Source organism: Siphateles boraxobius, unplaced genomic scaffold, assembly GCF_051911475.1.
Source record: "Siphateles boraxobius isolate OS27281-9 unplaced genomic scaffold, OSU_SipBor_1 33, whole genome shotgun sequence".
Lineage (NCBI taxonomy): Eukaryota > Metazoa > Chordata > Actinopteri > Cypriniformes > Leuciscidae > Siphateles > Siphateles boraxobius.
Window position 1 is genome coordinate 13615037 of NW_027508953.1, and position 12925 is coordinate 13627961.

General features: G+C 42.7%; 1 protein-coding gene across 1 annotated transcript; it reads left to right on the top strand.

The window, feature by feature from the left end:
* The first annotated feature begins 4102 nt into the window (after positions 1–4102).
* LOC143701947 (uncharacterized) lies at positions 4103–11757 on the top strand. Its single transcript, XM_077195626.1, has 16 exons — positions 4103–4883; positions 7132–7381; positions 7768–8469; positions 8563–8681; positions 8804–8962; positions 9120–9164; positions 9442–9519; positions 9607–9695; positions 9813–9914; positions 10004–10120; positions 10202–10299; positions 10384–10539; positions 10610–10673; positions 10820–10948; positions 11181–11276; positions 11436–11757. Exons 11-16 carry the CDS (start codon positions 10253–10255, stop codon positions 11526–11528), a joined length of 585 nt encoding a protein of 194 aa, XP_077051741.1. The 5' UTR covers positions 4103–4883; positions 7132–7381; positions 7768–8469; positions 8563–8681; positions 8804–8962; positions 9120–9164; positions 9442–9519; positions 9607–9695; positions 9813–9914; positions 10004–10120; positions 10202–10252; the 3' UTR covers positions 11529–11757.
* The last annotated feature ends 1168 nt before the right edge of the window (positions 11758–12925 follow it).

Here is a 12925-nt window from a genome sequence, read left to right on the forward strand (position 1 = left end):
AGTAAATGTGATTCTAACAGTGGATTGTGAGTTTTAACTTATGTCTAGCAGTTTGGCAGGGGCGTTGCCAGATCATTTTTAAAGCAGGTGCTGAGGGGATGCTAGATCATTGACAGGGGGAGCTGAGCAATTATATAGCCTATTGTATATAAATACTATTATTAAATTAGCAAAACTTCAATAATTAATATTCAATCATTTTAATTATCACATATAAAGTTTTAATTTTACTAAATTGAATAAGCACAACATTCAATCAAATATATTTAATGGTTTGTTATTTCAACATAATATCTCGTCATTTCGACGTGTGTGTGTGCGCAACATAATCAGAGAGTAGCCTATTTTCATTTGGAATTGTTTTGTTTAGTTTAAATATTTAATTGCAAGCTTTTTTAAAGAGTATATTTCTCATGCCTGTGAGGCATATTTCGGTTAATTTATGATGAGATGCGCTCAAGTTCACTGCAATGCAAGTGACTGCACCGACGCCTCCATATGATTATATTGTCTGCTATATTTGCTTTTTATTTATTAAATCCAGGCGAGTGGTTGATGAATTTAAAAAAAATGATACAATTAGTATAAAACGAAATCACTTTAAAGAAAGGCTTTCTACAAAACACAATGTAGGCTAATGGGTCAAAATCATGTCTGACCCACTTCATGTCTCCCGATAAAAAAACATTATAATATTAGTGCTTATTAGGCTACAGACTCTTTGTACAAATTGCTGCACATTCATTTAATTCTGAATTTTGCACATTTACAGAATTTTGTGCATAATCATCTGCAACATTTATCAAGTTCATGGATAATTGTGCGTGCATTTATTAATCATTATACTAAAATCATAATAAATTTGGTTATACTACAAAAAAAAATCAGATGAGCCCATAATATAAATATAAACGCAACACGTTTAATTAGTCTACACACGATGTCATTGACTTTTAAGTACGTAGTACACATTCTTTTGATCGACGAACTTAAAAGTAGGCCTGTTGGCCAAATATAGGCTACGTAGACTGTCGTATACGTGAAGTAAACTGTTTTTAGGCTTCTTTAGGCTATATTTCAGGCTATATTTCGGAGTAGTATAGGCTAAAAGTAGACTGAACATATTTTAGTATAGAAGTAGCAAACTTGAATAAACTTTCTGTGTGGGCCGGTCAGTGGATTCTTTCTTTGATTCCAGAAAAAAAAAACGGATGTCTTCTGCACATTAGTCAAATAAACAATATAACGTTGATCACCATCAAGACATTTATTTCATCTTGTAAACTCGGATCACATTTGAATGCCCAATAGCGAGTCAACACAGTCTGCAAATTATCCACATCGTTAGCACTTAAGCTAGCAAGTTACTGTAATGAATTTACGCATAACTTTCCCAAATTAAAACAACTAAACATAGGACATCCGGGATAGAGCTCGAATATGGGGAATGTGAATTAAAATCAGGCACTTTTATGCACCACTGGCTATTTTGATACTCCAACTCCTTATAAAATGTCAACCAAAATCCGCGAACATTTTACCAAAACCTTCGACAAAGCAGGTAGATTAAATTTCAACGACAGATATAACAATGAAATTTATCTTAACGTTACACTTACTTAAATAAACGATATAACGTTAATCATCATCAAGACATTTATTTCATCTTGTAAACTCGGATCACATTTGAATGCCCAATAGCGAGTGAACACAGTCTGCACCGTTAGCACTTAAGCTAGCACAAGTTACTGCAATGAATTTACGCATAACTTTCCCAAATTAATTAATTAATTAATTTGTTTGACTTTCTAACATTTACAGATGGAGAATATACCTGTGAAATGTAAGTTAAGCACTGAGGAAAGCACCACGTCTCAAACGCATTAAATAGTGCAAGTATTTAAGGCAGGGGTTCAATCTTCAGCTGGCTGGCAGGAGCCGCCACTGGCATGTCACGTGACCTGTAAGTGGTTGGCTGGCAGCTGCCAGTCTGAGCCTGACATGTCACGTGACCTGTCAGTGGCTGGCTGGCAGCTGCCAGTCTGAGCATGGCAGATCCCGTGACCTGTCAGCTGGCTAGTTGTCTGACAGTCTGCCTTTGGCAAGTTTCAGAAACCATTGATTTTTGACAGTTTTTGTGTTTTCCTTTCTAGCTCATTTATTATTAATCTGTTGATATGATTATGTTCTTTAGTATGATTGATGTTTTGGGGACTGTTATCCCAATATAAACTGTCAAATGGCCGTGATCAGACTGGCAGATTACAGACGCTTGCTGGACGCTCATCCAGTCAGTCGCGGCTGATACTACGAGTATAACACGTTGCCTGACACTCTCGCTGCAGGAAACTAAATTGTTTTCTTATTATGAATATAATGTCATGCCTTTATTCTTGTGTATGATTGCCGTTTTGGGGACTCTTATCCCAATATAACCAGTCAAATGGCCGTGATCAGACTGGCAGATTACAGACGCTTGCTGGACGCTCATCCAGTCAGTCGCGGCTGATACTGCGAGTATAACGCGTTGCCTGACACTCTCGCTACAAGGAAATAAATTGTTTTCTTATTATGAATATAATGTCATGCCTTTATTCTTGTCTATGATTGATGTTTTGGGGACTTTTATCCCAATATAACCAGTCAAATGGCCGTGATCAGACTGGCAGATTATAGACGCTTGCTGGAAGCTCGTCCAGTCAGTCGCGGCTGATACTGCGAGTATAACGCGTTGCCTGACACTCTCGCTACAAGGAAATAAATTGTTTTCTTATTATGAATATAATGTCATGCCTTTATTCGTGTGTATGATTGCCGTTTTGGGGACTGTTATCCCAATATAACCAGTCAAATGGCCGTGATCAGACTGGCAGATTACAGACGCTTGCTGGACGCTGATCCAGCTATTCACAGAGTGTTCCCTAATGGTTAAAATGGTTTTTATGGTTCCTGACTGCAACCCATTTTTTTGGCCTATGACCTAACCTCTGGGTTTCAGGGGTCGGGTTAGGTGCTTTAAAACATCTGCACAGTGTAATGTTTACATATTAACCTTAAGACAAAACATAACATTATAATGTAACTAAATGATGGTGGCAGTTAAAATTGATTATTTTTTGTGACCTTAACATTCTCGTTTCGTTTCTGAATGAATGCTAACACCAATCTAAAAAAAAGGTAAACATATAAGGTAAAGGGTGCATTTTGTGTTTGTCACACAGATGTATTGCAACATTATCATTTCATGACACCCCTGGACATTATGTTTTAAAAGAGATAGCCTGTGCTGTAGTAAGCACTTTATTTACACTTCAAAATTGCTCAAATACAGTTTTTTTATATCATGTAGCTGTATACAAAATTCGAAAGCTGTTTCAAATCTACCTTTCTTTTTCAGAGAGGCAATTTGTGTTTGCCTCAGAGGATGAACTATACAGTCTCAGTGTAGACACTAACTGTCCTTATTGCAGGACTGCAGTCGCACTGACACAGGCACATCTGTTACAGCGGCATTTTAGATATGCAATATTTTACAAAGAAGCAAAAACTGGTAATTTACTCTATTAATTTATCAGTGGATCTTCTTGTTAGACGTTTCTTACTGTGTGTTTTTATGTACATTATTATATTGAAGTTGATTATACCCTGCTACTGCACTGATGGAGTGCTAGGTCGGAGTCACTGGCATTGCCCAAAGTGCAGAAGTACTGTAGCAAGAGCAGGGGATTTCAAGGGTCATCTAAAAAACCATGGTTTGTGTTATTTTTTACTTTTACCTAGCACAGTTTACTGTATAATTTTGTATATGTAGCTGTATTCATTATACAAAAATATATGAATCAATCATAATTTCATAGAACTGGCACTAATAAAAAAAAATTTTCTCTGGATTCATAGGTTATGAAGTGACAGAAAAATCTTCAGGTTTGACCATTTCTCTGTAACATCAGTTCCCTTTCGTTGTCACTCCGAGTTACGTCGGATGACGACAAATGGGGTTTCGCTTAGAAAGCCTATCAACTTCGAGTATTACAAAACAAGCCAATGGCAAAGAAATGCCATGGGTCTGCGGAATTTGCATGACGTAACTCCGCCACACCTCGTGGGTATAAAAGGAGGACGCCGGCAACAGGCAGATATGTTTTCGCTTCGGAGCCAAGTGTAATTCTTCACTCCTTAAGCTATCTCTGATTGTCAGCTTCTTACGAGACGAGCAACTCTCCAGTGTTGGTGTGACGGCGATCTCCCGGCGAGTGCACACTTCCTGCTTATCTGAGCGTGGTTTGCCAGCGAGTGTGTTCTCCGCGGGCGCTTCAGCACTGAGTTTCTCTCACAAAAAGACGCGGCACGTCTTTTTAAAGATGCCTCGCCCGTGCACTTCTGGTTGTGGTCGGCTGGTGTCTGACTCTGATGGGCACGAGCGCTGCTTGGTGTGTTTGGGCTTTAATCACGCTAGAGCAGCGCTCGTGGATGAGTCATGTTCTTTCTGTGGGAACATGACCATCGCAACACTTAGATCGAGACTCAATGATCTCGCAAGAGTGAGAGTCCCCTCATCCACACCCCGATCTAGCGCCTCCTCGAGAGGCTCTACTTCGGCTGGTGGCCAGGGTGATCTGAGGGTGACTGTGTGGAACAAAGCGCCGACTATTCGTCCGTGACCCGCAGCACCTTCTCCAGTGTTGCAACCCGCGAGCGTTCAGGGGATCCCCGCGGGACCGTCCTTTGAGGTCCCACGGGTGTCCTTTGGCGCTCCAGAGGAAGATGCGATGTCAATCGCAGCATCACAAGGCAGGTCTGATTCGTCTGGAAGTGACAACTCGTCACAGCTGCCACCCTCGGGTGTGAATACGGCTGTGGCTCAGTCCGATCCAGAGATGACGGCCATGCTTTCCCGGGCGGCCGCGAGCATTGGTTTGGAGTGGAACCCTCCACCCTGTCCTGAGCGCTCGCAGCTGGACGATTGGTTTTTGGGTGCAGCTGCGGCTTCCCGTCCTCAGCCTGCCCCAATACCTTTCTTTCCCGGACGTGCATGATGAAATCTCGAAGTCCTGGAAGACTCCCATGTCTTCCCGCGACCGCTCGTTGGTTTCATCTGCCTTTCCTCCCCTCGATGGGGCAGCCGCCCGTGTGTACACTGGGCTCCCCCCGGTTGAGCGCTCTGTTGCGATGCAGCTGTGTCCTCAGAGTGCTTCTTCTCGCGGCGAGCCTAAGCACCCATCCAAAGCCTGTAGGTTCTCGTCTACCCTACTGGCGAAGTCCTACAGAGCGGCGGGACAGGCGGCTGCCTCTTTGCATGCCATGGCCACTCTGCAGGTCTATCAGGCCCAGATGCTAAGGGACATGCACGAGGGTAGGACGGACCCAGGGCTCTTCGATGAGCTGCGCGCCGCCACCGACCTCGCCCTCCGGGCGACAAAGGTGACCGCACGCTCCCTGGGTCTGGTGATGTCCACAGCTGTGGTCCAGGAGAGACACTTATCGCTGAACCTGGCTGACATGCGGGATGCTGAGCGTTCTCACCTGCTCGACTCCCCCATGTCCCAGGCCGGCCTATTCAGCGGTGCGGTGGAGGACTTCGCACAACAGTTCTCCACCGCCCAGAAACAGACTGAGGCCATCAGGCACATTCTGCCCCGACGGCCCGCTGCTGCCTCCACCCAGCCGACCGGGCAGATCCCTCAGTCTGTTCGCCGCCGAGGGCGCCCTCCTGCGGCTCCCGCCCCTCCCCCCCGGCCCAACCTCCCCCGGTGGAGGGCCGGGGGAGAATCTTTTGTTCTCCACTCCCCGCTGCTCACCCACGGGTGGGCAGCACCCTAATGTGGTTAAAGAAAGAAGTAACATTCCATCCCTGAGCACACAGAGGTCTCGGACGACATGGTGCGCCGCCCCCGAGCCGTGCACCCCATGTCCCCCTCTGTTCCAGAGCCGGCTGACAGTGCGCGCCGCCCCCGGACCGTGCCGCTCTCATCCGCCTCTGTCACCAGCCCCCTGGCAGAGCAGACCCCCGTGGAACGTTCATCCTTCCCTGGTCTCCTCTGTCAGGGCGCGGTTAATGACTGTGCCCCCACACCGGGCCACTATGCCGTCCACGTCCGGGCCAGTCATTCCGCCCTGCTGCACCATCGGTGGGAAGTCTGTGGTCCGTATGACCCCCTGGTTCAGTTCTTGGGAGCCTGGCTAGAGCTTCCCCTCCTGTCCCGCTGGGTCGCACGGACGATCAGGCTCGGCTACGCGATTCAGTTCGCGCGGTCTCCTCACCGCTTCAGAGGAGTCCACTCCACTTTGGTCGGTGGCAACGGCCCTATCATGAGAGCAGAGATCGCCACCCTGCTGGCGAAGGGTGCGATCGAGACCGTCCCTCCGGCCGAGATGAGGACCGGCTTCTACAGCTGTACTTCATTGTCCCCAAGAAAACCGGTGGGTTACGGCCAATCCTGGACCTGCGCGTGCAGAACCGTTCCCTTCACAGGCTGCCGTTCAAGATGCTCACTGCCAAACGCATTTTCAAATGTGTGCATCCCCAGGATTGGTTTGCAGCAATCGACCTGAAGGACGCCTACTTTCATGTCTCCATTCTCCCTCGACACAGACCGTTCCTTCGGTTTGCCTTCGAGGGGCAGGCATACCAGTACGCGGTTCTCCCTTTCGGGCTAGCCCTGTCTCCTCGCGTCTTCACGAAGGTCGTCGAGGCAGCCCTTGTTCCCCTTCGGGAACACGGGGTTCGCATCCTGAACTACATCGGCGACTGGCTGATCCTAGCTCACTCTCGAGACCAGGTATGCGAACACAGGGACCTAGTGCTCCGGCACCTAGCTCGTCTGGGCCTTCGGGTCAACTGGGAAAAGAGCAAACTTTGCCCCGTGCAGAGGATCTCTTTTCTCGGTATGGATATCGACTCGGTCGCCATGTCCGCGCAGCTTACGAGCGAGCGCGCGCAGTCACTGCTGACTTGCCTGAGACAGTTCGAGGGCAAGAGTACGGTTCCACTGAAACTCTTTCAGAGGCTCCTGGGGCATATGGCATCTGCAGCCGCGGCAACGCTGCTCGGATTGCTTCATATGAGACCGATTCAGCTTTGGCTTCGCGACCGAGTCCCGAGGTGGGCATGGCAACACGGCACCTTCCGAGTAACAGTTACTCCGTCCTGCCGTCAGACCTTCACCCCGAGGTCGGACCTCAGTTTTCTACGGGCCGGAGTGCCCCTGGAACGAGCTTCGCGGCACGTTGTTGTAGCGACAGATGCCTCCTCCACGGGCTGGGGTGCCATGTGCAATGGACGTGCTGCCGCGGGCTCCTGGACAGGACCCCGCCGCCTGTGGCACGTCAATTGCCTCGAGTTGCTGGCCGTGCGTCTTGCTTGGTGCCGCTTCCGGGCAAGGTAAGATACAAATGTAGACAATTACAAGCATGGTACAGAATGGACAATACATTTTTTATATATATCTGGACATTAAGAACACAAACATTAAGGGAAGCAGGAAGAAAAAAGTATATAAACGCAGCAGTTTAATAAAATAAAATAAAACTATCATACTAACATACAGCATACTTAAAGACCCACAGAAGACAATAGCACTATAACGTTACCTCCATCTATCATAACCATTTTCCCCTGATAATGAATCATAGACATTATTGACTTCCAGTTAATGAAAAAACTATATTTATATTTTACATTTGACTGCCAAACTACATAACTCATTGTGAAAACATATTACATGAAATTAGCAATTGTTCTGCATTTGCCCCATTTTTTCCCCACAGGAGGGGTACTGCATCTTGGGTGCACCCATGGTGTGGTTTACTATCAGTCACCCCTGTGGTGGCAGGAATCTGCTCGAGACCATGGAGATGGTCTCCTGAGTTTTAAATGTCCACCCACGGTCTTCATCTCAGATATAGCTGGACGTGTTGCCAGACATGTGAATAGTAGGGCTCATCAAAAGTTTTTTCAGCCACATGATGGCAAGCTATGTGCTCCAACATCAGAAAACATTTCTGCTGCATTGGAAAAAAAAAAAACTTACTGTGCAGAAAGAATGGGTGAATACCCTACGAAGCTCTATGTGGCCAAATATACACAAAGACCAAACAAGTGACAGATTCACCTGCCCTCACCCTCTGAATGGAACTTGTGAACGGTACTCCCTCTATGACCGTTTTCATGAGAAAAACCAAAAAAGGCCTGAAGAGAGACTGAGGAGCATAAAACTGATGCCAGATATTGCCTCTATTGTTAATTCGTCTTCAGCAGAGCAAATTAACCAAGAGCTGTCAACCAGCAGGTATTTCCTCTGCCAACTGAAGGACATTCATTACATGTTCGCCTTGCGGCTGTGTTTCCATCTGCACAATCAGAGGATCAATAATAACTTCTTGCAGGACATTCAAAAAATGTCCCAAAAAATGTGCACCTAGGGCTACATGGACACCTATTAATAGTTGTGGATGAGGAAACAGACAAAGGTAATATAGTTCATGAAATAAAAGTTCATGTATTATAAAATGTATTAACATACACTTTTCATTGTATCTCAATACAATGTCATATCATTGCAGAGATGTACCAAAGAACATGTGCAAAGTCATTAACTGACCCACAAGTTGATCCAGACAAAGTTGAGGAAGATATGGAGAGTTTCACTGTGTCATTGTTTCCTATAAGTGAACAAAATAAGGTACAGACTGGCTTTTTGTATGTTAAACTTCCAAGTAATAGTTTACAGTAACAAAAAACTACACCTGTAGTATTTTCTGCTTCATTTACATGCAATTAATGGGTTCTGTTTTTGAACTACAGGACAAGCTGAAACAACTTTACATTTCCTGGAGGAGAGAGAGACAAATAATTCACAGATTTTCAGCATATGCAACACTGTATATTGCAGACTTAAGAGGTGTTTGCCCTTCTCTTTTAGAGGAAGACCCAAACAAGAACATGCCTTGGTTAAATGATAATGTAGGTGTGTTTACAATGTTCTTATGTTTGCTTTACAATTCTTTATTAGGAACTCAGTACATGACACTGCACACAGTCCATGTAATATAACTACACTCACATTCACAATGTACTCATCTAATTTGTTTGTATAGTAAAGTCTGTAATTTATTTAAAGGCAGTGAACTGTCGTCTTGCTCAAATTGCAGCAGAAACTCAGAATGTAAGTAACTGACTATTCAATGGCCTTTGCAGATATGCAATTGTCTCATGAGATTTGTCATATTGCTCTGTGAATGTTAAAAACATAGTATAATTAATTTCAGTTCACTTCATGCGCAGGTTGTTGCCTTATACAAAGATGTGTACATTTTGTGGTACAGAGAGTGGACAAAAAACAAAGCCATTTCAAGGTCACATGTGCAAGATCTTGAGGTATATACTTGAGTAATTGTATATCGTGTGTGTGTGTGTGCGTGTGTGTGTGTGTGTTTCCACAGTAGAATGCTCAATAAATCCTGCTCCCAAGAATCGTTGGTGGTAATACACCAGAACGGGGAAACCACTTTATACTCTGGGTAAGGTTTACAAGAAACTCGGTTGTGCTGTAACATTGAATTGATATGCTGACTGTAACTTTTTTTAATATGATTTTTTTTTCACAGGTTTTCGATGTCTCTGGAAAATAAGTGCGTATTTATGATTCAATGGAGATCTACAATTCTATTGTAAAAAATGACATGGACATTCTGAGGTAATTAATTTCTCATCTGTAGTGTAGCATAAAAACGTTAACATTATATTAATAATATATAGAAGATGTGAAAGATGCATGACAGTTGAGCTCTGTATTAATCTAAAATCTGTAAAGAGAGGCTTTCCAAAAACTTGGGTCACTGGATGGCTGGACTGTTTGCAATCCAGAACAGTGGATGCAGCAAGATGGTGTGAACTGTGGGGTATTGTTTGCACTGTAAGGTTTATCTCTCACTTCACTATTAAAATGTTTTCAAAATGTGCTATTTTGGCCTGTTAACCGCTTCATTATTTTTTCTTTTAAAGGCAGCTGAAATGGAAGCCAAAAACATGAAAATGTCTTCTGAAGTGCTGCAAACTTGTCAGCTTGTACACCTGTGTGTTTACCATACCACAAGCATGTTGAAAGATGTGACGACTGAAGTAAGACAAACAGGAATTAAGATTTTCAATAGAATTGGACCAAAAAAACAAAAATTAAAACTCATATGTAATACTGGACAGGACTTTCCACCTGCAATTGGAGAAAGAGAGGAAGGTTAAATAGAGACCTGTATGGCCCAGGACATAAAAGCATGTGTTTATCAAAACACAGGAAATAAGTAAGTAGTATACAACACAAATTGCGAGTTTTAGTGTAAATGAATATTGCTGCTTTGACTTTACAATAATGTATATGTTTTTAGAACCCTGCATCCACACATCAAACGGATGAAGTGGGTTCAGTGTGATCTGTGCAACAAATGGTTACACACTGATTGTGCTGGCATAGACCCTACAACAATTCGCAAAGACACGCCCTTCAGCTGTGGATGTGATCAACAACCATATTCTTTTCAAAGGTAAGCAACAGAACCATACTATAAAACAAAGCTCACTGAACTGCTTTTAATGCGTATGTCTATTTTACAGCACCCTCACAGCTTTGAAACAGGGACTTTTGGTTGATACAGTTGTGGAGGATGAAGAAATTGTGGTAATTGTTCTGGAAATTTTAAATAAAATAGCACATAAACATGTTTGTATGAAACATGTAATAATTAAATTTAGGATCAACATATGTAGCACATTGATCATTTACATTGTGCTGTTGTGCACAATGTTTTTTGTTTTTTTTTGTAGAAACTTCATCAGGACCTCACATCTGGTGCTGTTAGATCACACAGAATGTTTTTACATAAACATCCCAGTTATGCCCCCAAACTGAAAAACCAATGTAACCTACGGATCTCCGTTTTTGATCAAGAACAGGTAAAATAATATTTATTTGGAATAAAAATATGTTTAAAATTAACTTGGTTCTTACAACATGAGGTGACATCTTACCACAATTACTGATTTTTATAGATTCATACTGTTACAGATAATCAATATCTTGACATTCATTATAATGTGAAACAATTGGAATGTAATGAAATTATTCTTAGATGCTGAATTTTTTAAACAATAATAAGTAAAATATCCGCATTGTTGTTTATCATAGACTGAGGGAATCATTGAGAAGGTGTACAGTGTTTTGGCATTGGAAAAAACTGATTTATCTAGCCCTTCGTATGCTATGGAAGTCATGACACCTGAGGTAAATCACGTTTTGTGAAGAACACAATAATAATTCAAGAGCTAATGATAGATATTTGAAATATAGTGTGTGAATTATGCAGTTACCAATTCTACATTTAATGCACAAATTCTAATGTGTGATAAGATTTTAATGACTGTGTTTTTTCCTTGATTATAGATAACCATTCTGATTCTCAAAAAAACAGAGTGGTTGCACAGATTCCAAGCGGAAATGGCTTTTGCAACTGCACACTGTGTGTGTGTTGAATAATAGTTTAAGTGTGACAAGCAATGGCCTATATAGATTCTTGTTTTTTATTTGTAAATAGTTTTTTTTCTTTGTTTTTCTTTGTAAATAGTTTTTTTCTTGGGTTTTATTTGTAAATAGTCTTTGTAAATTTGAAAATAGTGATACAGTCTGTGCTAAGTGATTTTACCGTTAAAGTTGCCATTCTTTTATTGAATTATTAAAAAGCTTTCTTTTATAGAATTATTTAAAAGCATCTCTGTATTTTGTCCTGGTCTCAGAAAATGGTCAAAGCAATGACAAAGATTCATGTTATTGGGATTAATTCACGTTTTTATAGGCTACTCTGCATCTACATTATTACACAACTTTTTCACAAGGATTAAAATCGTCACAACTAAGGCAGTAGGCCTATCCGAAAATTAGATTTATTTCCTTAGAATGTGAGGCAGGCAACAGTAACTACAGTAAGCAACCAGTCATGATCAGGGCCATTTGATTGCTTTAATTGGGATAAAATTCTCTAAAACACCAATCATAGACAAGAATAAAGGTATGACATTATATTCATAATAAGAAAACAATTTACTTCCTTGCAGTGAGTGTGTCAGGCAACGCGTTATACTCGCAGTATCAGCTGCGACTGACTTGATGAGCGTCCAGCAAGCGTCTGTAATCTGCCAGTCTGATCACGGCCATTTGACTGGTTATATTGGGATAACAGTCCCCAAAACGGCAATCATACACAAGAATAAAGGCATGACATTATATTCATAATAAGAAAACAATTTATTTCCTTGCAGCGAGAGTGTCAGGCAACGCGTTATACTCGCAGTATCAGCCGCGACTGACTGGATGAGCTTCCAGCAAGCGTCTGTAATCTGCCAGTCTGATCACGGCCATTTGACTGGTTATATTGGGATAACAGTCCCCAAAACATCAATCATACTAAAGAACATAATCATATCAACAGATGAATAATAAATGAGCTAGAAAGGAAAACACAAAAACTGTCAAAAATCAATGGTTTCTGAAACTTGCCAAAGGCCGACTGTCAGACAACTAGCCAGCCACTGACAGGTCACGTGACCTGCCATGCTCAGACTGGCAGCTGCCAGCCAGCCACTGACTAGTCACGTGACCTGCCATGCTCAGACTGGCAGCTGCCAGCCAGCCACTGAGAGGTCACGTGACCTGCCATGCTCAGACTGGCAGCTGCCAGCCAGCTGAAGATTGAACGCCCACTCAGTATTTATCTGTCAGTCAGCAACAGTCTCTTACAGAGCATCTGACAGGGCAAGCCGCTTTAAACTTGTTAACTATATCTTACCAGTTATTTTAAAGCGCTTAATATTGTGTCATGTTTAGGAAAAATTGTAGGCTACCATGTACTTTCACTTCAGGAGCTCACACTGCGTCCT

Coding starts and splice junctions, on each gene's coding strand:
- LOC143701947 (XM_077195626.1), top strand. CDS start 10,253: ATGGCCCAGGACATAAAAGCATGTGTTTATCAAAACACAGGAAATAA. Junction 10,540..10,609: donor CAACCATATTCTTTTCAAAG/GTAAGCAACAGA, acceptor TCTATTTTACAG/CACCCTCACAGCTTTGAAAC. Junction 11,277..11,435: donor TGGAAGTCATGACACCTGAG/GTAAATCACGTT, acceptor CCTTGATTATAG/ATAACCATTCTGATTCTCAA.